Source organism: Salmo trutta, chromosome 28 (genome assembly GCF_901001165.1).
Source record: "Salmo trutta chromosome 28, fSalTru1.1, whole genome shotgun sequence".
Lineage (NCBI taxonomy): Eukaryota > Metazoa > Chordata > Actinopteri > Salmoniformes > Salmonidae > Salmo > Salmo trutta.
The window spans coordinates 627,459-652,178 of record NC_042984.1 but is presented as its reverse complement, the minus strand read 5'-3'; the positions used below and the strand labels follow the sequence as shown (position 1 = coordinate 652,178).

Sequence of the window (24,720 nt, the reverse complement as noted above, 5' to 3'; positions counted from 1 at the left end):
AACCTTAAACTCCACTGGTGGGTAGACTCCTGTCCTTTCTGATGCCCTGTCGTTGGCCTTCTTCTCTGCCCTTTCCTTCTCCCTCTGTCTCTCTCTCTCCCTCTTTCTGTCTCCGTACTGCAACAGAGAGCGCCCTCCTCTTACGCCAGCCTCCATATCCATAGAAATAGATGACACCTGCTAGAGAGAAGGAGAGAAAGATGGTTAACAGGATACGGCACCTGGTGACTATCCGGGAAAACAAAGACAACACAAACAGGTTCATGTTTGTGCATGAATCCGGTTCACTGACAACACAAACAGGTTCATGTTTGTGCATGAATCCGGTTCACTGACAACACAAACAGGTTCATGTTTGTGCATGAATCCGGTTCACTGACAACACAAACAGGTTCATGTTTGTGCATGAATCCGGTTCACTGACAACACAAACAGGTTCATGTTTGTGCATGAATCCGGTTCACTGACAACACAAACAGGTTCATGTTTGTGCATGAATCCGGTTCACTGACAACACAAACAGGTTTATGTTTGTGCATGAATCTGGTTCACTGACAATAGAAAACAGGTTTATGTTTGTGCATAGTCTGCCTTCATCAGAGCCTTCTGAAAAGGGTGGGAGGTACATACATAAAGTGCCTGTGGAAAGTATTCAGTCTTTTTCCACAGGGAGGGGTCTGAACACTTACCGAATGCGCTGTACATACGTATACAAAAGTATGTGAACACCCCTTCAAATGAGTGGATTCTGCTATTTCAGCCACACCCGTTGATGACAGGTGTATAAAATCGAACACACAGCCATGCAATCTCCATAGACAAACATTGGCAGTAGACTAGCCTTAGTGAAAAACTCAGTGACTTTCAACGTGGCACCGTCATTGGATGCCACCTTTCCAACAAGTCCGTAAGTCAAATCAACTATAAGTGCTCCTAAAAGTTTCCAAAGCGGTAGGCCTCATTAGCTCACAGAACGAGACAGAACGAGACCACCGAATTCCAAACTACCTCTAGAAGCAACGTCAGCACAAGAACTGTTCGTCGGGAGCTTCATGAAATGGGTTTCCGTGGCCGAGCAGCCGCACACAAGCCTAAGATCACCATGCGCAATGCCAAGCGTCGGCTGGAGTGGTGTAAAGCTCGCCGCCATTGGACTCTGGAGCAGTGGAAACACGTTCTCTGGAGTGATGAATCACACTTCACCATCTGGCAGTCCGACGGACGAATCTGGGTTTGGCGGATGCCAGGAGAATGCTACCTGCCCCAATGAATAGTGTCAACTGTAAAGTTTGGTGGAGGAGGAATAATGGTCTGGGGCTGTTTTTCATGGTTCAGGTCCCTTAGTTCCAGTGAAGGGAAATCTTAACGCTACAGCATACAATGACATTCTAGACGATTCTGTGCTTCCAACTTCGTGGCAACAGTTGGGGAAGGCCCTTTCCTGTTTCAGCATGACAATGGCCCCCTGTGCGCAAAGCGAGGTCCATACAGAAATGGTTTGTCGAGATGGGAGTGGAAGAACTTGACTGGCCTGCACAGAGTCCTGACCTCAACCCCATCGAACACTTTGGGATGAATTGGAACACCGAATCAGGCCTAATCGCCAAACATCAGTGGCCGACCTCACTAATGCTCTTGTGGCTGAATGGAAGCAAGTCCCCGCAGCAATGTTCCAACATCTAGTGGAAAGCCTTCCCAGAAGAGAGGAGGCTGTTATAGCAGCAAAGGGGGACCAACTCCATATTAATGACTTCCCAGAAGAGTGGAGGCTGTTATAGCAGCAAAGGGGGACCAACTCCATATTAATGACTTCCCAGAAGAGTGGAGGCTGTTATAGCAGCAAAGGGGGACCAACTCCATATTAATGACTTCCCAGAAGAGTGGGGGCTGTTACAGCAGCAAAGGGGGGACCAACTCCATATTAATGCCCATGATTTTGGAATGAGATGAATTTTCAAATCCATCAGTGGAGCACCTGATTCCCCTTTAATGTTAAAGCCGGACAGAAGCGCGTTTGGGTTCACACACACACACACACACACACACACACACACACACACACGGGATATGTCGGGTGATTGTGGAGGCCAGGTCTTCTGATGTAGCACGCCATCCCTCTCCTTCTTGGTCAATAGGACTTACACAGCCTGGAGGTGTGTTTTGGGTCATGACAGTCCCACTAAGCCCAAACCAGATGTGATGGTGTATCGGTGCAGAATGCTGTGGTAGCCATGCTGGTTAAGTGTGCCTTGAATTCTAAATACATCTCAGAGTGTCACCAGCAATGCACCAACACACCTCCTCCTCCATGCTTCACGGTGGGAACCACACATGAAGAGATCCGTTCACCTACTCTGAACTCACTAAGACATGGCGGTTGGAACCAAAAATCTAAATATTCATCAGACTCATCAGACCAAAGGACAGATTTCCACCGGTCTAATGTCCATTGCTCATGTTTCTTGGCCCAAGCAAGTCTCTTCTTCTTATTGGTGTCCTTTAGTAGTGGTTTCTTTGCAGCAATTCAACCATGAAGGCCTGATTCACACAGTCTCCTCTGAACAGTTGATGTTGAGATGTGTCTGTTACTTGAACTCTGTGAAGCATTTATTTGGGCTGCAATTTCTGAGGCTGGTAACTCTAATGAACCTATCCTCTGCAGCAGAGGTAACTCTGGGTCTTCCTTTCCTGTGGCGGTCCTCACAAGAGAGTTTCATCACAGCGCTTGATGGTTTTGGTGACTGCACTTGAAGAAACTTTCCAAGTTCTTGACATTTTCAGGATTGACTGACCTTCATGTCTTAAAGTAATGATGGACTGTCATTTCTCTTTGCTTATTTGAGCTGTTAATGCCATAATATGGCTAGTAGACCATCAGCAGCATCAGAGCTTGGAGAAGCCTAATTCCCGTGACTAAATGTTCACGTGGAATTTGACTGCCATCATAACTCGTGACCGCCAGTGTGGCGATAATACGATCACCGTAACAGCCCTAGTTCCGCAGCACAAGGTGCACCTGTGTAATGACCATTCTGTTTAATCAGCTTCATGATATGCCACACGTGTCAGGTGGATGAACTCTCTTGACCAAGGAGAAATGCTCACTAACAGGGATGTAAACTAATCTGTGCACAACATTAGAGAGAAAAGCTGTTTGTGCATCTGGAACATGTTTAGGATCTTTAATATTTCAACTCATGAAACATGGGACCAACACTTCACATGTTGTGTTTATGTTGTTCTTCAGTAGAAATCAAAATGTGACTTGAGGACAACAATGTTGTTTGTTTCCAAAATCAGGGCTGTTTTTATAAAGAAGTTAAATCAGCTTTGTTCCCCCCCCCCTTGCCACGATACTAAGGAGTATGGCGATACTGGTATAGTCCCGGCCTTAACACGCACGTAAACACACTTACCCGCGAGGGTCTCACTGCAGTGTAGACGGCAGTGTAGGGGACAGACTGGCTCTTCATAATGCTCATCACCTGTCCAATCACCTCATCTACACACACACACACACACACACAAAGTTAGTATTCAGCAATCTGTATCATGCTGTTATAAGGAACACAGTGAATGCAGGCGATGTTTGTCCCAGCAGAGCCACCGTACAGTAGAACTATAGACCAATATAGAACACTCACCATTCCCGCTGAGAACCTCCTTAACGGACATCAGATCGGCCCTGTTAGAAACCACACCCACAATCAGATAGACCACACCCATGTAAAGACAAACCACCCCCACAACCAGACAGACCACACCCATGTAAAGACAAACCACACCCACGATCAGAGAGACCACACCCACATGCAGATAGACCACCCCCACAACCAGACAGACCACACCCATATTCAGAAGAAGAAAAAAAACATTTCCCCTTTATCCATTTATCATGGCCGCCATTCCAAACTACAACCGTCAGGGAGAATCTAAAATGCCCAAAACGTCATGGCATTGGGCTCCCATTGATTTAGTTATGTTTGAGTCACTCAGATGGCATAACTAAATGGCCTTAATGTGTAGAATTTCAGAATATTTGCTTTAACCCTTTACACTAGTGAGAATTAGCCTATATGGATAGGGCTACATTGAAATATATAAATCATATGCATAACAACGGTAGCAACAGAAAAGGAACAGTTTGGAGAAAATGGGGAAATGATTAGACTAAATTTGAGGACAACAGTTCACCTAACAAGACTGAATCCTTACACTGCTGATTTTATGTTCATTTGACATTTACTGTACTATACATTCAGTAATATGATAACATAAGAATATTCCTGGAAAACGTTGGGTAACTGCATGAAAAAAACTAAAACACACAAGTTTGATGGGCCACACCCCTCTCCAAAGTGTGAACACTTCCTAAGTCATTTCAATGCATTTTTATCACTCGAGTTCAACAATAAGGTGTTTCTAGCTGTCCTAGCTGTGCCGTTGAGGAGCTAGAGCAAAAACACACGAGCTGTTTTGAACAACTCTGCATCCCCACCATCACACAGTTACTGTTGTGGCTGACGCAATCCTGAGGGTGGACTATGGATTATTTGGGACCAAACCAACATTTGTTATTGAAGTAGAAGTCCTGGGAGTGCATTCTGACGAAGAACACCAAAGGTAATCAAACTTTTCTAATAGTAAATCGGAGTTTGGTGAAGGCTAAACTTGCTGGGTGTCTAAATAGCTAGCCCTGTGATGCCGGGCTATCTACTTAGAATATTGCAAAATGTGCTTTCACCAAAAAGCTATTTTAAAATCGGACAGAGTGCATAGAAGAGTTCTGTATCTATAATTCTTAAAATAATTGTTATGCTTTTTGTGAACGTTTATCGTGAGTAATTTAGTAAATTGTTAGTAAATTCGGCAGAAGTTTGCGGGGGTATGCTAGTTCTGAACGTCACATGCTAATGTAAAAAGCTGGTTTTTGATATAAATATGAACTTGATTGAACAAAACATGCATGTATTGTATAACATAATGTCCTAGGTGTGTCATCTGATGAAGATCATCAAAGGTTAGTGCTGCATTTAGCTGTCTTCTGGGTTTGTGTGACATTATATGCTAGCTTGAAAAATGGGTGTCTGATTATTTCTGGCTGGGTACTCTGCTGACATAATCTAATGTTTTGCTTTCGTTGTAAAGCCTTTTTGAAATCGGACAGTGTGGTTAGATTAACGAGAGTCTTGTCTTTAAAATAGTCATATGTTTGAGAAATTGAAGTAATAGCATTTCTAAGGTATTTGAATAACGCGCCACAGGATTCCACTGGCTGTTACGTAGGTGGGACGATTTGGTGCCACCTACCCTAGAGAGGTTAGTTAATCTCTCTCTCTCTCTCTCTCTCTCTCTCTCTCTCTCTCTCTCTCTCATAACTAACCAGACACCACCACCACCACCACTACTACTACTACTACTAGAACTAACCAGACACCACCACCACCACTACTACTACTATAACTAACCAGACACCACCACCACCACTACTATAACTAACCAGACACCACCACCACCACTACTATAACTAACCAGACACCACCACCACTACTACTAGAACTAACCAGACACCACCACCACTACTACTAGAACTAACCAGACACCACCACCACTACTAGAACTAACCAGACACCACCACCACTACTAGAACTAACCAGACACCACCACCACTACTAGAACTAACCAGACACCACCACCACTACTAGAACTAACCAGACACCACCACCACTACTAGAACTAACCAGACACCACCACCACTACTAGAACTAACCAGACACCACCACCACTACTATAACTAACCAGACACCACCACCACTACTATAACTAACCAGACACCACCACCACTACTATAACTAACCAGACACCACCACCACTACTATAACTAACCAGACACCACCACCACTACTATAACTAACCAGACACCACCACCACTACTATAACTAACCAGACACCACCACCACTACTATAACTAACCAGACACCACCACCACTACTATAACTAACCAGACACCACCACTATTATAACTAACCAGACACCACCACTACTATAACTAACCAGACACCACCACTACTATAACTAACCAGACACCACCACTACTATAACTAACCAGACACCACTACTACTATAACTAACCAGACACCACCACCACTACTATAACTAACCAGACACCACCACCACTATAACTAACCAGACACCACCACTATAACTTAATTAACCATTATAACAAGCACACCACATTTTCTTCAGGAAATGTACTTCTCTAGTTATTTTTCTATTATTGATCTTTCTTCCTCTGCATTGTTGAGAAGGGACAGTTGGGGTATAGGGGGCAGTATTTTCACTTTTGGATGAAAAGCGTGCCCAGAGTAAACGGCCTAATACTTGGGCCCAGAGTCAAATATTTGCAAATTATTAGTAGATTTGGATAGAAAACACCCTAAAGTTTCCAAAACTGTTTGAATGATGTCTGTGAGTATAACATAACTCATATGGCAGGCAAAAACCTGAGAAAAATCCAACCCGGAAATGGAAATCTGATGCCTGTAGTCTTTTCAAGTCATTGCCTTTCTAACACACAGTGACTTAGGGTTAATTTTGCACTTCCTAAGGCTTCCACTAGGTGTCAACAGTCTTTAGAACCTTGTTTCAGCCTTTTGCAGTGAACAGAGAACGAACAAGAAGGCTGGGAAGTTGGTGACTCAGAAAATCACATGAGTTCATTGTGCGCATTCACGTGAGGAGATAGCTGTGTTCCAAAACATTTTTTTCAAGACAGTGCAATCGTCCGGTTGGAATATTATTGAAGTTTGAAGTTAAAAAGACCCTAAAGATTGATGCTATACAACGTTTGACATGTTTGAACGAACGTAAATATAACTTTTTTTGACTTTTCGTCGTGACATTTTCTGGGCGCTTCCTACATTTTGAGTAGCTTACTGAACGCAGAAACAACATGGAGATATTTGGACATACATTATGAACTTTATCGAACAAAACATTTATTGTGGACCTGGGATTCCTGGAAGTGCCTTCTGATGAAGATTATTAAAGGTAAGTGAATATTTCTAATGCTATTTATGATTTTAGATGACTCCAAAATGGCGGGTATCTGTATTACTTGATGTATTTTTCTGAGCGCCGTACTCAGATTATTGCAAAGTGTGCTTTCCCCGTAAAGTTATTTTGAAATCTATCAAAGCGGTTGCATTCAGGAGATGTTAATCTATAATTCTTTGAATTACAGTTAAATATTTTATCAACGTTTATGATGAGTATTTTTGTAAATTGATGTGCCCTTTCACCGGGAGTTTTGGGGGAAATACATTTTCTGAACGTCACGCGCCAATGTAAAATGGGGTTTTTGGATATAAATATGAACTTGATAGAACAAAAAATGCATGTATTGTCTAACATAATGTCCTAGGAGTGTCATCTGATGAAGATTGTCGAAAGGTTAGTGCATAATTTTAGCTGGTTTTCTGCTTTTGGTGACGCCTGTCCTTGCATTGAAAATGGCTGTGTGTAATTATTTGTCTATGTACTGTCCTAACATAATCTAACTTTATGCTTTCGCCGTAAAGCCTTTTTGAAATCGGACAACGTGGTTGGATTAAGGAGATGTTTATCTTTAAAATGGTGTAAAATAGTTCTATGTTTGAGAAATTTGAATTATGACATTGTTGTTTTCGAATTTGGCGCTCTGATTTTCCACTGGCTGTTGAATAGTGTGAACCGTGGGTGGGACGATAGCGTCCCACGTAGCCCAGAGAAGTTAATCTACACCTGCTGTTGACCAAGACCTGTCAGGAAGCATTTCACTGTTAGTCTAGACCTGTTGTTGACCAAGACCTGTCAGGAAGCATTTCACTGTTAATCTAGACCTGCTGTTGACCAAGACCTGTCAGGAAGCATTTCACTGTTAATCTAGACCTGCTGTTGACCAAGCATTTCACTGTTAATCTACACCTGTTGTTGACCAAGACCTGTCAGGAAGCATTTCACTGTTAGTCTAGACCTGTTGTTGACCAAGACCTGTCAGGAAGCATTTCACTGTTAATCTAGACCTGCTGTTGACCAAGCATTTCACTGTTAGTCTACACCTGCTGTTGACCAAGACCTGTCAGGAAGCATTTCACTGTTAATCTAGACCTGCTGTTGACCAAGCACTTCACTGTTAATCTACACCTGTTGTTTACCAAGCATTTCACTGTTAGTCTAGACCTGTTGTTTTCATGTTGTTTATGAAGCATGTGATAAAATGTGATTTGATTCAGGTGTGCGCTCTGCTGCAAATCCACTAAACAAAAATGTAGCGGACAACGTAGTATCGGTTGTATTTGTGGCCAAAGAATAAATTGAAGAAAAGACATCAAAAACCACACCTCAGAGTATGTAATACTCCTCAGGAGGATTTAAACTATTTCACTTTAACTTAATTGCCCACTCATATTATACATAATTACAGGTTATATTTCAATCAAATCTGAAAACACTTGGCAATTACTTTAAAACATCAAAATACTGTCTTTGCGACTAAAAGGATGGCCTTTAAAAAATTGTTTTAAACTTTGCCACCGCTGCTGAAAAAAATACTAGGGGAAACACTGTAAACCATAAAACAGAACCAGAGGGACAAACAGAACCAGAGGGATAAACAGAACCAGAGGGACAAACAGAACCAAACAGAACCAGAGGGACAAACAGAACCAGAGGGACAAACAGAACCAAACAGAACCAGAGGGATAAACAGAACCAAACAGAACCAGAGGGACAAACAGAACCAAACAGAACCAGAGGGACAAACAGAACCAGAGGGACAAACAGAACCAAACAGAACCAGAGGGATAAACAGAACCAAACAGAACCAGAGGGACAAACAGAACCAAACAGAACCAGAGGGACAAACAGAACCAAACAGAACCAGAGGGACAAACAGAACCAAAGGGACAAACAGAACCAGAGGGACAAACAGAACCAAACAGAACCAGAGGGACAAACAGAACCAAACAGAACCAGAGGGACAAACAGAACCAGAGGGACAAACAGAACCAGAGGGACAAACAGAACCAGAGGGACAAACAGAACCGTACCCGGTGCTGTAGGGTAGTCTGAAGACCAGCAGGGCGGGTGTAGAAGCATTGAGTCGTAGCTGGCTGAGCATCTCTGGGTCCAAGTAGAGAGGAGAGGTGTCTAATTGGTCCTGGAGTTGACCAATCACAGCATTGGATGCTGGCCAGGCCACAGTAGGCAGGACCAATGAGGAAGGGCTGGAGAGGAGCGCCCCCTCTAGGTTAGGGAAGGCACTGTCCTGCTTGTTGCCAAACGCCCCTCCGTACATGGTGAAGTCCTCAATACTCATCTAGAGGGAGGAGACAGTGAGACAACTAACATACGGGTTACTAAGGTAGGTTTGCGTGGTGAGTGGTATACGGGTTACTAAGGTAGGTGTGAGTGGTATACGAGTTACTGAGGTAGGTTTGAGTGGTATACGGGTTACTGAGGTAGGTTTGAGTGGTATACGAGTTACTGAGGTAGGTTTGAGTGGTATACGGGTTACTAAGGTAGGTTTGAGTGGTGAGTGGTATACGGGTTACTGAGGTAGGTTTGAGTGGTATACGGGTTACTAAGGTAGGTGTGAGTGGTATACGAGTTACTAAGGTAGGTTTGAGTGGTATACGGGTTACTAAGGTAGGTTTGCGTGGTGAGTGGTATACGAGTTACTGAGGTAGGTTTGAGTGGTATACGGGTTACTGAGGTAGGTTTGAGTGGTATACGAGTTACTAAGGTAGGTTTGAGTGGTATACGGGTTACTAAGGTAGGTTTGAGTGGTGAGTGGTATACGGGTTACTGAGGTAGGTTTGAGTGGTATACGGGTTACTAAGGTAGGTGTGAGTGGTATACGAGTTACTAAGGTAGGTTTGAGTGGTGAGTGGTATACGGGTTACTGAGGTAGGTGTATGTGGTGTGTATCACCTTGTCCTGCAGGAAGAGCAGTACATTGCGTGGGGATGACCCCAGGGCGGTCTCCAGGTATGAGTTCAGCTGAGTGACCCCCACTATGTGACCAGCAGCAGGAACAGCCTGAGACAGCAGACCAGACCTGACATCGTTCAGGAGGGACCAAACGTTACCAAACAGAGTGCAACAGGGACTTCAACTGAAAACACTAAGAGGACATGTCTGACCAGCAAACCGATGCTGAATTTCCAAATAGAAAACAACTTTGTCAATTGGTTAGAATGGAAACTTGGCTTCTGCCTCCAACACTCCCAGATACACAATTGGTTACAGTAAAAAGCAGCCCTATTGGTTTGGGTTACACAATTAAGGGTAGTTTGTGTCTTGGCTACTCGGCCTGTCAATGGGATGCTGGTCCAAACTCCTCTTAATCTCCCCCCAACTGAACTTGTCCAACAAGAACATACAGTGAGGGGGAAAAAGTATTTGATCCCCTCCTGATTTTGTACATTTGCCCACTGACAAAGAAATGATCAGTCTATAATTTTAATAGTAGGTTTATTTGAACAGTGAGAGACAGAATAACAACAAAATCCAGAAAAATGCTATAAAATGATTTGCATTTTAATGAGGGAAATAGAAATGAAGGGATCTAATACTTTTTCCCCCCACTGTATGTAGAATTTCTTTAAGGAAGCGTCTCTATGTTATAGCCTGAACCAGTATCTGGGAAGAGAGGAGACCATGAACGACCAGTCCCTTCTCTGATCAGTTCGCTACAATTCATTATCCCATTAGACAGCTCTGCAAGCGTTGTCAAAATACTGTGCCTTCAGAATAAAATAATACCCCCTTAAAGTATTCCACATTTTGTTGTTACAGCGGGAATTCAAAATTCTCACCCATCTACACACACACACAATATCCCAGAATGAAAACGTGAAAACATGGTTTTAGAATTTTTTGCAAATTTATTGAAAATGAAATACAGAATTAAGTATTCACACATCTCAATACATGTTAGCATCACATTTGGCAGCTATTAGAGCAGCGTCTTTCTGGGTACGTCTAAGAGCTTTCCACACCATTCTTTTTTAAATTCTTCAAAACGGTTGTTGAGCGTTGCTAGACAGCCATTTTAAAGCCATATACCTTCAAGCCGATTAAAGTCCAAACTAACTAGGCAACATTTACTGTCTTCGAGGTCAGCAACTCCACTATATATATATATATTTATATATTGGGCCTTGTGTTTTGGGTTATTGTCCTGCTGAAAGGTGAATTAATCTCCCAGTGTCTGGTGGAAAGCAGACTGAACCAGGCTTTCTTCTAGGATTTTGCCTGGTTAAGGGCTTGTAAGTAAGCATTCCACGGTAAGGTCTACACCTGTTGTATTCAGCGCATGTGACAAATAACATTTACATTTGTGCTTAACTCCCTAGCAACAGCAAGCTAGCTAAAACGGACAAATTAGCTAGCAAGTGCAAGCTAACTAGCTAAATTGCCATACATGTTTAATGCTTTTCAACCTGTCCCCAAATTAATGTCATTGGTTCAGAGTTTGTTGTGATATTTTAACCTGCGTGTTGTGATCACATTTGGTGTGGGGGGACAAAATGCATTTATGCACGATGGCATATCCTAGCTAGCGCAGCGCACGCACGCAGCCGGTTTGGGTTCTGTGTTAGAGTTACCAGACTCAGAAATTGGAGCCCAAATAAATGCTTCAAAGAGTTCAAGTAACAGACACATCTCAACATCAACTGTTCAGAGGAGACTGTGTGAATCAGGCCTTCATGGTTGAATTGCTGCAAAGAAACCACTACTAAAGGACACCAATAAGAAGAGACTTGCTTGGGCCAAGAAACACGAGCAATGGACATTAGAAATCTGTCCTTTGGTCTAGAGTCCAAATGTGAGATTTTTGGTTCCAACCGCCATGTCTTTGTGAGACGCGGTGTGGGTGAACAGATGATCTCTGCATGCGTGATTCCCACCGTGAAGCATGGAGGAGGTGGTGTGATGGTGTGGTGGTGCTTTGCTGGTGACACTGTCTGTGATTTATTTACAATTCAAGGAACACTTGACCAGCATGGCTACCACAGCGATACGCCACCACAATCTGGTTTGGGCTTAGTGGGAATATCATTTGTTTTTAACAGGACAATGACCCAACACACCTCCAGGCTGTGTAATGGCTATTTGACCAAGAAGGAGAGTGATGGAATGCTGTATCAGTTGACCTGGCCTCCACAATCGCCTGACCCCAACCCAATTGAGTTGGACTGCAGAGTGAAGGAAAAGCAGCCAACAAATGCTCAGCATATGTGGGAACTCATTCAAGACTGTTGGAAAAGAATTCCAGGTGAAGCTGGTTGAGAGAATTCCAAGTGTGTGCAAAGCTTTCATCTAGGCAAAGGGTGGCTACTTTGAAGATTCTAAAATATTATATAGATTTGTTTAACACTTTTTTTGGTTACTACATGATTTCATGTGTTATTTCATAGTTTTGATGTCTTCACTATTACCCTTGAATGAGTAGGTGTCCAAACTTTTGACTGGTACTGTATGCTAACAATATCTTGAATATTACTGGTTTACTTGTCAGATACGAAGATGAGTAGAGATGAAGCAGTAATGACCAGCTCGAGGAAAATCAGCAAGGATTAACCATTACACACTGAGGGTGTAGCCTACTGTGGTCTTCGGCAGGCTTTCCCAAACTGCAACACCTGTTCATCCAGAGCTTCCTGAAATGGGTCTCCATGGCCGAGCAGCAAATGCCCTTTGTATTGCAGACATCAACCTTGATGGATTTGCTTTCATTGTTCTGTATTGCTACCAGGGTCTCACTGTAGTCATCATCCTTGGCCAAGGAACTGAAAGCCTTTGTCTTCCACCAGGTCAGGCGAATCAGGCAGAATGTCTGTTAGATAAACACATGAAATAGATGAGGGGAACTTAAAAGATAAACACTGAGACAAACAGCATCATTCACATTTAATATTTCTATATTTCTTCATTATTTTTTGGATTTGAGTATAATTGTTACATATTACGGCACTGTTGGAACTAGGAATAAGCATTTCGCTACACTCGCGATAACATCTGCTGAATGTGTACGCGGCCAATAAAATTGGATTTGAGTTCAAAATGTTGCATGCAGTCTTCCAGACAAACAATATCATTCAAATGGATTTGAGTAGAGCTGACCCCAATTAGTCAGCAGATAATTCTTAGTCGAGCAGTAGCAAATAAATATACATTGTTGGATTCGGGCTAAACTTTGAACATTGAGATATTAAAGACTTGATAGATCAGAAGCATAGAATAGAAGGTTTGAAAGAGACTGGGGTTTATGTCAGAAGTTCAGGGTTTTCTGTGGAAAAACAGGTGGCTTTGGAATGTGATGGGTGGAGATCTGGGAAACTAACAATGTCTCTGAGGGAGAGAGGGTAATGTATAACGTTTACATTATGTCAGGATATGTCACTGAGGGAGAGGGTAATGCATAATGTTTACACTGTCAGGACATGTCACTGAGGGAGAGAGGGTAATGCATAATGTTTACATTATGTCAGGATATGTCTGAGGGAGAGAGGGTAATGTATAATGTTTACATTATGTCAGGATATGTCTCTGAGGGAGAGAGGGTAATGTATAACGTTTACATTCAGGACATGTTATTGTCCTGACATCCAGGATACTCTCGGAGGAGAGGAGACACAGTCTTGTAAAGAGATGCATTAGCAACAGAGATGCATTGGATGTTCAGTTGTGGAGGAGACTCAGCCTAGGAGAAAAGGTTAAATATTAGTGCTTGTGTGAAATGTTTTTTTTTGTCTGAATTACAGCTGTAACGAACCTTTGGGAAGAATTACACTTGGTTGAGCTTCTCTAGTGTCTGTGAGTTATTTAATCTGAAATATTTGAACCTAACAATGTAAATATTATAAATATGTATGAGTATACCATGGTACACACACACACACAGTACGAGTCAAAAGTTGACACCTACTCATTCCAGGGTTTTTCTGTAGTTTTACTATTTTCTACATTGTAGAATAGTAAAGACATCAAAACTATGAAATAACACATAGGGAATCATGTAGTAACCAAATAAAGTGTTAAATATAAAATATATTTTGATTTGTTTGAGATTCTTCAAATAGCCACCCTTTGCCTTGATGACAGCGTTGCACACACTTCGCATTCTCTCAACCAGCTTCATGAGGTAGTCACCTGGAATGCATTTCAATTAACAGGTGTGCCTTGTTAAAAATGTTGGTCTGATGAGTCCAAATGTTTTGGTTCCAAACACCGTGTCTTTGTGAGACGCAGAGTAAGTGAACAGATGATCTCCGCATGTGTGGTTCCCACCGTGAAGCATGGAGGAGGTGGTGTGATGGTGCTTTGCTGGTGACTGATTTATTTAGAATTCAAGGCACACTTAACCAGCATAGCTACCACAGCATTCTGCAGCGATTAGCCATCCCATCTGGTTTGCGCAGAGTGGAGCTACCATTTGTTTTTCAACAGGACAATGACCCAAAACACAACTCCAGGCTGTGTAAGGGCTATTTGACCAAGGAGAGTGATGGAGGGCTGCATCAGATAACCTGGCCCCCACAATCACCCGACCTCAACCCAATTGAGATGGTTTGGGATGAGTTGGACCGAAGAGTAAAGGAAAAGCAGCCAACAAGTGCTCAGCATATGTGGGAAGTCCTTCACGACTGCTGGAAAAGCATTCCTCATGATGCTGGTTGAGAGAATGCCAAGTGTGCAAAGCTTTCATGAAGGCAAAGGGTTGTTACTTTGAAGAATCTCAAATATATTTTGATTTGTTCAACACTTTTTTGGTTACTACATGATTCCATATGTGTTATTTCATCGTTTTGTCTTCACTATTATTCTACAGTGTAGAAAATAGTAAAATAAAGACAAACCCTGGAATGAGTAGGTGTCCAAACTCTCGACTGGTAGTGCATTCGGAAAGTATTCAGTCCCCTTCGCTTTTATAGCCTTATTCTAAAAATTGATTAAATTATTTCCTTAATCTACGCACAATACCCCATAATGACAAATCGAAAACAGTTTTATAAATATGTTTGCAAATATATAAAAAATAAAAATACCTTATTTACATAAGTATTCACACCCTTTGCTATGACTCGAAATTAAGCTCAGGTGCACCCTGTTTCCATTGATCATCCTTGAGATGTTTCTACAACTTGATTGGAGTCCACCTGTGGTAAATTCAATTCATTGGACATGATTTGGAAAGGCAAACACCTGTCTATAAGGTCCAACAGTTGACAGTGCATGTCAGAACAAAAGCCAAGCCATGTCGTCGAAGGAATTGTCCATAGAGCTGAGACAGGATTGCGTCGAGGCACAGCTTTTGGGAAGGGTACCAAAAAAGTTTCTGCAGCATTAAAGATCCCCAAGAACTCAGTGGCCTCCATTCTATTGAATTTTCTATTATCCCCTTTTCTCCCAAATTTCCTGGTATCCAATTGGTAGTTACAGTCTGGTCTCATCGCTAAAACTCCCGTACGAACTCGGGAGAGGCGAAGGTCGAGAGCCGTGCGTCCTCCGAAACACAACACAACCCAGCCAAGCCGCACTGCTTCTTGACACAATGCCCCGCTTAACCCGGAAGCCAGCCGCACCAATGTGTCGGAGGAAACACTACACCTGGCAACCGTGTCAGCGTGCACTGCGCCCGGCCCGCCACAGGAGTCACTAGTGCGCGATGGGACAAGGACATCCCTGCCGGCCAAACCTTCCCCGGACAACGCTGGGCCAAGTGTGTGCCGCCCCATCTGTTTCCCGGTCACGGCCGGCTGCGACAGAGCCTGGATTCAAACCCAGAATTTCTAGTGGCACAGTTACCACTGCGCACCCAGGAGGCCACAGTGGCCTCCATCATTCTTAAATGGAAGAAGTTTGGAACCACCAAGACTCTTCCTGGAGCTGGCCTCCCGGTCAAACTGAGCAAATCAGGGGAGAAGGTAGTCACTGTGACAGAGCTCCTCTGTGGAGATGGGAGAACCAACCAGAAGGACAACCATCTCTGCAACACTCCACCAATCAGGTCTTTATGGTAGAGTGGCCAGATGGAAGCCACTCCTCAGTAAAAGGCACATGACAGCCAGCTTGGAGTTTGCCAAAAGGAACCTAAACAACTCTCAGACCATGAGAAATAAGATTCTCTGGTCTGATGAAACCAAGATAATACTCTTTGGGCTGAATGCCAAATGTCATGTCTGGAGGAAACTTGGCACCGTCCCTACGGTGAAGCAAGGTGGTGGCAGCATCATGCTGTGGGGATGTTTTTCAGCTGCAGGGACTGGGAGACTAGTCAGGATCGAGTTAAAGGTGAACAGAGCAAAGTACAGAGACACTCCCCATCCAACCCGAAAGAGCTTGAGAGGATCTGCATTGAAGAATTGGAGAAACTCCCCAAATACAGGTGTGCCAAGCTTGTAGCGTCATACCCAAGAAGACTTGCGGCTGTAATCGCTGTCAAAAGGAGCTTCAACAAGGTACTGAGTAAAGGGTCTGAATACTTACGTAAATGTGATACATTTTTTTATACATTTGCAAAAATGTCTAAAAACCTGCTTTTGCTTTGTCATTATGGGGCATTGAGTGTAGATTGATGAGGGAAAAAAACTATTTAATCCATTTTAGAATAAAGCTATAACGTAACGTTGAAAAAGTCAAGGGGTCTGAATACTTTCCCAATGCACTGAATGTATGTATATCTGTTTTATGACACCGGAGACATCCGTCTTATTCGCGCCCATCTCATTGAACTAATCCATTGGAGGCTGCGAGGATGGCACCGTCCAATAAGGAGAGTATGGTTAAGATGCACGTCTCTCTCCAGAATGTTCTCTCTCCTGACAATTTGTGCACATTCATCGTTTCATACCTTCATTGTCTGAATTGTTTGCGTTTGATTGTTTGTGTATATCAATTCCCCATTACATATCACCAGTACTACATTTACCGTTAATTCCCATAAATTCTAATCTACAATGTTTGTTTGGTTACGTTAATGTCTGTTACATGCATTCAATATATTATTATTCCAGTCTTTTATCGTTCTCACTGTCAGAGTGGACACATTGTTTGCAGAGCGCAAAAAACCTATGCTATACTTGTGAGAAAAAAGTTTTGGTTTATTTCATTCCATTTACAAGTTGTCAATTTAGTCATTGTCTTTTGTTTGGAGCGGTCCTGTGAATGTTGAGTAAGGACGTGCACCTGATTAAGTTTATAAGTAGGCCTATAGGCTACCTTGATGCGCGCAAATGTAGGCATATAAATATGCCCATTTGGGGATCTGATAGTATTTCTGATTGGTTTAACGCACCACCGCTAATGAATGACTTGTGGAGCTTCTCAAAGTTATGTTTTTTTCTTCACCTCAAAACATCAAGCAAACAAAGTCTGTGTTTACATCCATTGAGAATTACAATAGTTCCTCAATGTATTTGAAAAATCTTTCTAGCTCTCTCCCTTGCGACAACCACTCAGCGTAAAAAGGGAAAAACATCAAAGCTCTTATCCAGTGAAAACGTTATATAAAATAGGCCCATCTGATTACTTCTTATCTCAAAAAACCCTACAACTGTATCTGTCCTGAGCTCACTGGCGTGGGAGAGTGAGGGCCCAGAATATTTGATACAATGAGGGCCCAGAATTTTTGATACAATGAGGGCCCAGAATATTTGATACAATGTCGCATGTTTGCACAAGCTTCAGGCCAGACCCATTAGTTAATAGTTGATTCAATGTTTCCAGTGTGTTGCAGACAGGCCATGTGTAGCCAATGTGATTTACAGGATATTTATTTTAAAAATCAGGATGTTTTCTACCTGCAGGCTGCAATGTTTTTATTCGTTGGCTTCATAGGCTATTTTTAACATAGTTCGTAATGGAGCCGTGCGTCCTCCGAAACGCGACCCTGCCAAGCCGCACTGCTTCTTGACACACTGCCCCACTTAACCCGGAAGCCAGCCGCACCAATGTGTCGGAGGAAACACCGTACAGCTGGCGACCATGTCAGCGGGCACTGCACCCGGCCCGCCACAGGAGTCGCTAGAGCACGATGGGACTAGGACATCCCGGTCGGCCAAACCCTCCCCTAACCGGGACGACGCTGGGCCAATTGTGCGCCACCTCATGGGTCTCCTGGTCACGGCCGGCTGCGACACAGCCCAGGATCGAACCTGGGTCCGTAGTGACGTCTCAAGCACTGCGACGCGGGAGGCAATTGTATATCATTTTTATGAACCACATGTCAATGATTTTGAGATAAGATGTTATTATAAATTAAATGTAACTGTTCAACAAAAATGTTAATATGAAAACCATAACTGGCACACAGACTGGTAAAAATGGTGAGATAACTTCTCACTCCACACGAGAAAGGTTGCCGATTCCTCGTTTAGCCTATTACCGGCAACTTCAGTCAGGAAAGTAACGTCAATCTGCGAAAGCCACTAGGAGCAGGAGGAGGCTGGTCGGGTCAGGTTAAGTTTAAAAAAAATAATTGTGGATATCTTGATCTCTGGCTCCCTCTTGAGAAATAGGCGTCTTATTTCATCATACATATACAGGACACACTTCATCAGCGGGGAGCAGATAACCACAAGAGGTTTCTCAATCTTGGCGCAGATCTCGCCGCACTTAAGATTATACTCCTCAACCTGCCTTATAGGGCTTAGAGCATTTCAGGCCCATTCTGTTCCCCGTACTCCTGCCTCAACACTGTGGTACAATCTGTGCAAAAATAAAAGTAGCACGACGGTGTCCACAATTTCCTACACCGGTTCACTACTAATACTGTAACACTTATTAACACGATACGAAAAGGAAAATCATCATCACACAAGACTTTCCTGAATATTTAAAAAATATCACCCAGTTTCTTAGGCACCTTCCTTAAAACAAATATGAACTTACTGGTAACAGAACAGGAGGTCTGGACAGAGGGATCTGTTTGCCGAGGTGAAGATGTTGTCCTCTACATACTCCCATCTGCATGTCGTTCTTCAGGACCGTCAGGTTAGATGAAGAAGAGTGACACATTTCAAAAGAGCAGGGTCCATGTCTCTATGGCTTTGGCCCACACATCCCTGTGCCTGAGGGTGTCTGCCACAAACATCTTGTTGTTGTGTACATGCGCACAAAAAAACAAATATTCCCGGAAGATGAGTGCCTTTGCTCCTGCGACCAATCACACAGAATTGTGTCAAGTTGAGTCAGAGAACAAAGAGGGGATAACTGGATTAGACGTGAATCACTGACCGACCAACCTCAGTGCCAGCAGAGTACAGGTAATCGTTACCTCACGGCAGGTGTTCTTGGACAGTCTTCTATCATTGGCTGTTTGGGATCTGACAGCCACATTGTGTTGACACCTATAATGAACTTGAACAAAATAAATGGAGTTTATTCTTCTCATTTCTACAAAACAGAAAAATTATTTACTGGTATAGGGTAGAAGACCATAAATAGCAAGATACCAAACAAACAAGAAATGTGTGAGAGAGAAAGACCGTGTGTGACAATAGTGTTGCTTACCTTAAACACGTTGTCCTTTACTTGGTTTTGTGACAGCATCCCTCCAAGTGACTCCTGACTTGTGTCTTCTGTAGCCACACTGAACTGACTTACTCCTTCAATTACCATTGGAAAGGATTAGAGGTCGACCGATTAATTAGGGCCGATTTCACGTTTTCATAACAATCGGAAATCGGCCCAAAAAAATTTTGTTGTTGTTTTTTTTTAGACCATTATTTAACTAGGCAAGTCAGTTAAGAACACATTCTGATTTTCAATGATGGCCTAGGAACGGTGGGTTAACTGCCTTGTTCAGGGGCAGAATGACAGATTTTTACCTTGTCAGTTCAGGGATTCAATCTTGCATCCTTACGGTTACTAGTCCAATGCTCTAACCACCTGCTATACATTGCACTCCACGAGGAGTCTGCCTGTTACGCGAATGCAGTAAGAAGCCAAGGTAAGTTGCTAGCTAGCATTAAACTTATCTTATAAAAAACAATCAATCAATCAATCATAATCACTAGTTAACTACACATGGTTGATGATATTACTAGTTTATCTAGCCTGTCCTGCGTTGCATATAATCGCTTAGGTACACGTTGCTCCAACCATAAACATCAATGCCTTTCTTAAAAATCAATACACAAGTATATATTTTTAAACCTGCATATTTAGTTAATATTGCCTGCTAACATTAATTTATTTTAATTAGGGAAAATGTGTCACTTCTCTTGCAAACAGAGTCAGGGTATATGCAGCAGTCTGGGCCGCCTGGCTTGTTGCGAACTGTGAAGACTATTTCTTCCTAACAAAGACAGCCGACTTCGCCAAACGGGGGATGATTTAACAAAAGCGCATTTGCGAAAAAAAGCACAATCGTTGCACGACTGTACCTAACCATAAACATCAATGCCTTTTTAAACCTGCATATTTAGCTAAATGAAATCCAGGTTAGCAGGCAATATTAACCAGGTGAAATTGTGTCATTTTGCGTTCATTGCACGCAGTCAGGGTATATGCAACACTTTGGGTAATTTGTCAGAATTTTACGTAATTATGACATAACACTGAAGGTTGTGCAATGTAACAGGAATAACGTTTTGTTTTCGAGATGATAGTTTCCGGATTCGACCATATTAATGACCTAAGGCTCGTGTTTCTGTGTGTTATTATGTTATAATTAAGTCTATGATTTGATAGAGCAGTCTGACTGAGCAATGGTAGGCAGTAGCAGGCTCGTAAGCATTCATTCAAAATAGCACTTTCGTGCGTTTTGCCAGCAGCCCTTCGCAATGCATTGCGCTGTTTATGACTTCAAGCCTGTCAACTCCCAAAATTAGGCTGATGTAACCCATGTGAAATGGCTAGCTAGTTAGCCGGGTGCGCGCTAATAGCGTTTCAAACGTCACTCGCTCTGAGACTTGGAGTAGTTGTTCCCCTTGCTCTGCATGGGTAACGCTGCTTCGAGGGTGGCTGTTGTCGATGTGTTCCTGGTTCGAGCCCAGGTAGGAGCGAGGAGAGGGACGAAAGCTATACTGTTACACTGGCAATAGTAAAGTGCCTATAAGAACATCCAATAGTCAAAGGTATATGAAATACAAATCGTATAGAGATAAATAGTCCTATAATAACTACAACCTAAAACATCTTACCTGGGAATATTGAAGACTCATGTTAAAAGGAACCACCAGCTTTCATATGTTCTCATGTTCTGAGCAAGGAACTTAAACGTCAGCTTTCTTACATGGCACATATTGCACTTTTACTTTCTTCTCCAACACTTTGTTTTTGCATTATTTAAACCAAATTGAACATGTTTCATTATTTATTTGAGGATAAATTGATTTTATTGATGTATTATATTAAGTTAAAATAAGTGTTCATTCAGTATTGTTGTAATTGTCATTACAAAAAAAAAATAAAAAAAAATATATATATATATATATGAGAAAAAAAATAATAATAAATCGGCCGATTAATCGGTATCGGCGCTGAAAAATCATAATCGGTCGACCTCTAGAAAGGATGCCTCAAAAGCACAGTGGTCCATTTGTGTGACCGTTTCCTGTACCCATGAGGTAATCAACTCCATGATTTAAAAAAAATGATATAGTCAACAGTGATATTCACTGACAACTACATAGGTCACCAAATGTTTGAGCATGCAACCTAAAGACTAGTTTTTCATCATGAATTCATTAAAATGATCAATCTGTCTTAACCTTCAGTTGTGGCTACTCAGTGCATTTTCTCTCTGTCACAAGCCCAGAAAACTGAGACCAGCAAGATGAAAACCATGAATGAAAGTAACAATCACTAGTCAAAATACAAAATATCTAATACATAAGACTCATATTTAAGCTATTTTATACGAGAATGACTGGTATCTTACCTAGCTGTCGCGCTATTGCCATTCATCTTCTCATATGAGGTGAGAACTCGCGACTGGAGGCTCTCTGTTTTGACTGGTGTCCTGTCTATGCTAATGACCAACAACCTGCTAGCTAGCCAACAACTCTAACAATGTATTTCGAAGACAAGTGATCATTGTGCAAATGTATTGTTTTAAATAAACATTGGAGACGAAGGGTGCGTTTGTAAATTCACTCTGTCTATTCCGATTTCAGAGCACCTTCCGTCTGAGTGTGCCAGAGCGCAGAATAACTGACCTATTTACTAAAGCTCAAAACCGGTTGAATATGGCCAGTATTGACAAAAAAAGCGTAATTAAATTGTTACCAGCAGCAATTAGTCACCAATGCTCTGGATAAAATACAAACAGCCTAACCAGCTCTGCTAGGTGGAGTAAACTTGTCATTTGTGTAGCTAGCAAGCCAGCCAACGTTAGCCAATTAGCTTGGCTGCATGACTGCTGTTGTGAGGTCTAAACGCTCTGATTAATCCTCCACCAGGGCGTCCACTGTGCGCTCTGAATAACCGGATTAATCCTACTCCTCCACTGTGCTCTGAATAACCGGATTAATCCTACTCCACCAGGGCGTCCACTCTGAATAACCGGATTAATCCTACTCCTCCACTGTGCTCTCTGAATAACCGGATTAATCCTACTCCTCCACTGTGCGCTCTGAATAACCGGATTAACCCTACTCCTCCACTCTGAATACCCGGATTAATCCTACTCCTACACTGTGCACTCTGAATAACCGGATTAATCCTACTCCTCCTCCAAGGCGTCCACTGTGTGCTCTGAATAACCGGATTAATCCTACTCCTCCTCCAGGGCCTCCACTGTGCACTCTGAATAACCGGATTAACCCTACTCCTCCACTGTCCACTCTGAATAACCGGATTAATCCTACTCCTCCACTGTGCACTCTGAATAACCGGATTAATCCTACTCCTCCACTGTGCGCTCTGAATAACCAGATTAATCCTACTCCTCCACTGTGCTCTGAATAACCGGATTAATCCTACTCCTCCACTATGCGCTCTGAATAACCGGATTAATCCTACTCCTCCGCCAGGGCGTCCACTGTGCTCTCTGAATAACCGGATTAATCCTACTCCTCCACTCTGAATAACCAGATTAATCCTACTCCTCCACTGTGCTCTCTGAATAACCGGATTAATCCTACTCCTCCACTGTGCCCTCTGAATAACCGGATTAATCCTACTCCTCCACCAGGGCGTCCACTTGTGCTCTGAATAACCGGATTAATCCTACTCCTCCACTGTGCTCTCTGAATAACCGGATTAATCCTACTCCTCCACTCTGAATAACCGGATTAATCCTACTCCTCCACTGTGCACTCTGAATAACCGGATTAATCCTACTCCTCCACCAGGGTGTCCACTTGTGCTCTGAATAACCGGATTAATCCTACTCCTCCACTCTGAATAACCGGATTAATCCTACTCCTCCACTGTGCTCTCTGAATAACCGGATTAATCCTACTCCTCCACTGTGCCCTCTGAATAACCGGATTAATCCTACTCCTCCACTCTGAATAACCGGATTAATCCTACTCCTCCACTGTGCCCTCTGAATAACCGGATTAATCCTACTCCTCCACTCTGAATAACCGGATTAATCCTACTCCTCCACTGTGGTCTCTGAATAACCGGATTAATCCTACTCCTCCACTCTGAATAACCAGAGAGCGAAACTCTGCCACTCCAGATTGGATTGATGAACACACTCTAAATATTATTTCCAGTTCGCCGATGTAACCAGATCAGGTGGCTAACTAGGTAAACGTCTTGCTAGCTCGATGAGGACATGACCTAAACTAACTACATCTCATATGGCCAACAGCATAGTACATTTCTTACTGGCTAGTGGATTCACATATGAAATTGTCACGATATTGTTTTTATTTATTGTCACGATATAACGTAGCTAGCCAGGTATCGAGCAAGCAAATACATTAGGACGATATGAATATCCCCACGATGAGTATGAATGACAAGAGGTCAACCACCTTGCACGGCTAGAAACGCAACCCCATTTCAGAGACCAAAACCAAGCACACACGGCCCTTACCCTTCACTCGTCCACAGCATCAGCGGCACCTGTTCGTCACATTTCCCGGAGGAGAAGGTGCACAACATGGCTAGAAATGCCGCCATACAGCCCCGAACAGACATCATCCTGTGTTCAGCCGCCATCTTCCTCAGGAGCCCTACTGGGAATGACGACATGCCCGTCCACCACGTGACCCCAACCCTGCGTCTCATTGGACGCAGTTGATTGACAGCCGAGTGTAGACGGAAATTATCGAGTAAAGTCGGGGAGGTAAATATGCACCGATACCAATTCAATTGGACAATTAATGCTATTTGTAGGAAACGTGACAGTAGCTAGGTTTCCATTCCAATTGGCGACAGATTTTAATGTGAATATTATAGAAACGATGCGCATTTTCTCATCAGTGGTATGTTTTATCTAAATGGACTTGTTGCAGGTACATATCAGTGCTGATGACATACTGCACACAATGTACTTTTTCGCTTAAATTTGGACCAAATAAAAATCTAAAATTCAATACGTTTACTTTGCATTTTCAACTCTACCGATAGTTTTGACACAAAAAATTGCTGTGTTAAATAATGTGTCTATCTAGAAAAAGAAACGCACACCTATAAAGGCGAGGTGCTGGCGAGCGGAGTAGAAAACTAGAAAATAAGGGAAAGCCGCACACTCTAAGAGCTCAGATG

At 42.7% G+C, this 24,720-nt stretch overlaps 1 protein-coding gene and 1 long non-coding RNA gene across 4 annotated transcripts in view; one reads left to right on the top strand and one right to left on the bottom strand.

Annotated features, from left to right (window-relative positions):
• Positions 1 to 24,230, bottom strand: part of atp6ap1a (ATPase H+ transporting accessory protein 1a) — a 28,958-nt gene extending 4,728 nt beyond the window's left edge. Inside the window, exons 1-6 of one of the 2 annotated variants that reach the window (XM_029718233.1) lie at positions 24,047 to 24,230; positions 9,973 to 10,099; positions 9,090 to 9,358; positions 3,645 to 3,685; positions 3,417 to 3,502; positions 4 to 180 (exon numbers count right to left, since the gene is read on the bottom strand). In XM_029718233.1, the coding sequence (XP_029574093.1) occupies positions 4 to 180; positions 3,417 to 3,502; positions 3,645 to 3,685; positions 9,090 to 9,358; positions 9,973 to 10,099; positions 24,047 to 24,204 (858 nt within the window). In that variant the 5' untranslated portion in view covers positions 24,205 to 24,230. The remainder of the gene's footprint in view (positions 1 to 3; positions 181 to 3,416; positions 3,503 to 3,644; positions 3,686 to 9,089; positions 9,359 to 9,972; positions 10,100 to 24,046) is intronic. The other variant, XM_029718234.1, reaches the window with a different exon arrangement.
• LOC115165239 (uncharacterized) lies at positions 9,369 to 10,018 on the top strand. Of its 2 annotated transcripts, none has more exons than XR_003870115.1 (4): positions 9,369 to 9,560; positions 9,598 to 9,687; positions 9,725 to 9,851; positions 9,912 to 10,018. It is a non-coding gene; the product is annotated as an uncharacterized LOC115165239 (long non-coding RNA). The 2 variants fall into 2 exon arrangements; XR_003870114.1 differs by having other exon boundaries at positions 9,949 to 9,999.
• Positions 24,231 to 24,720: the final 490 nt, after the last annotated feature.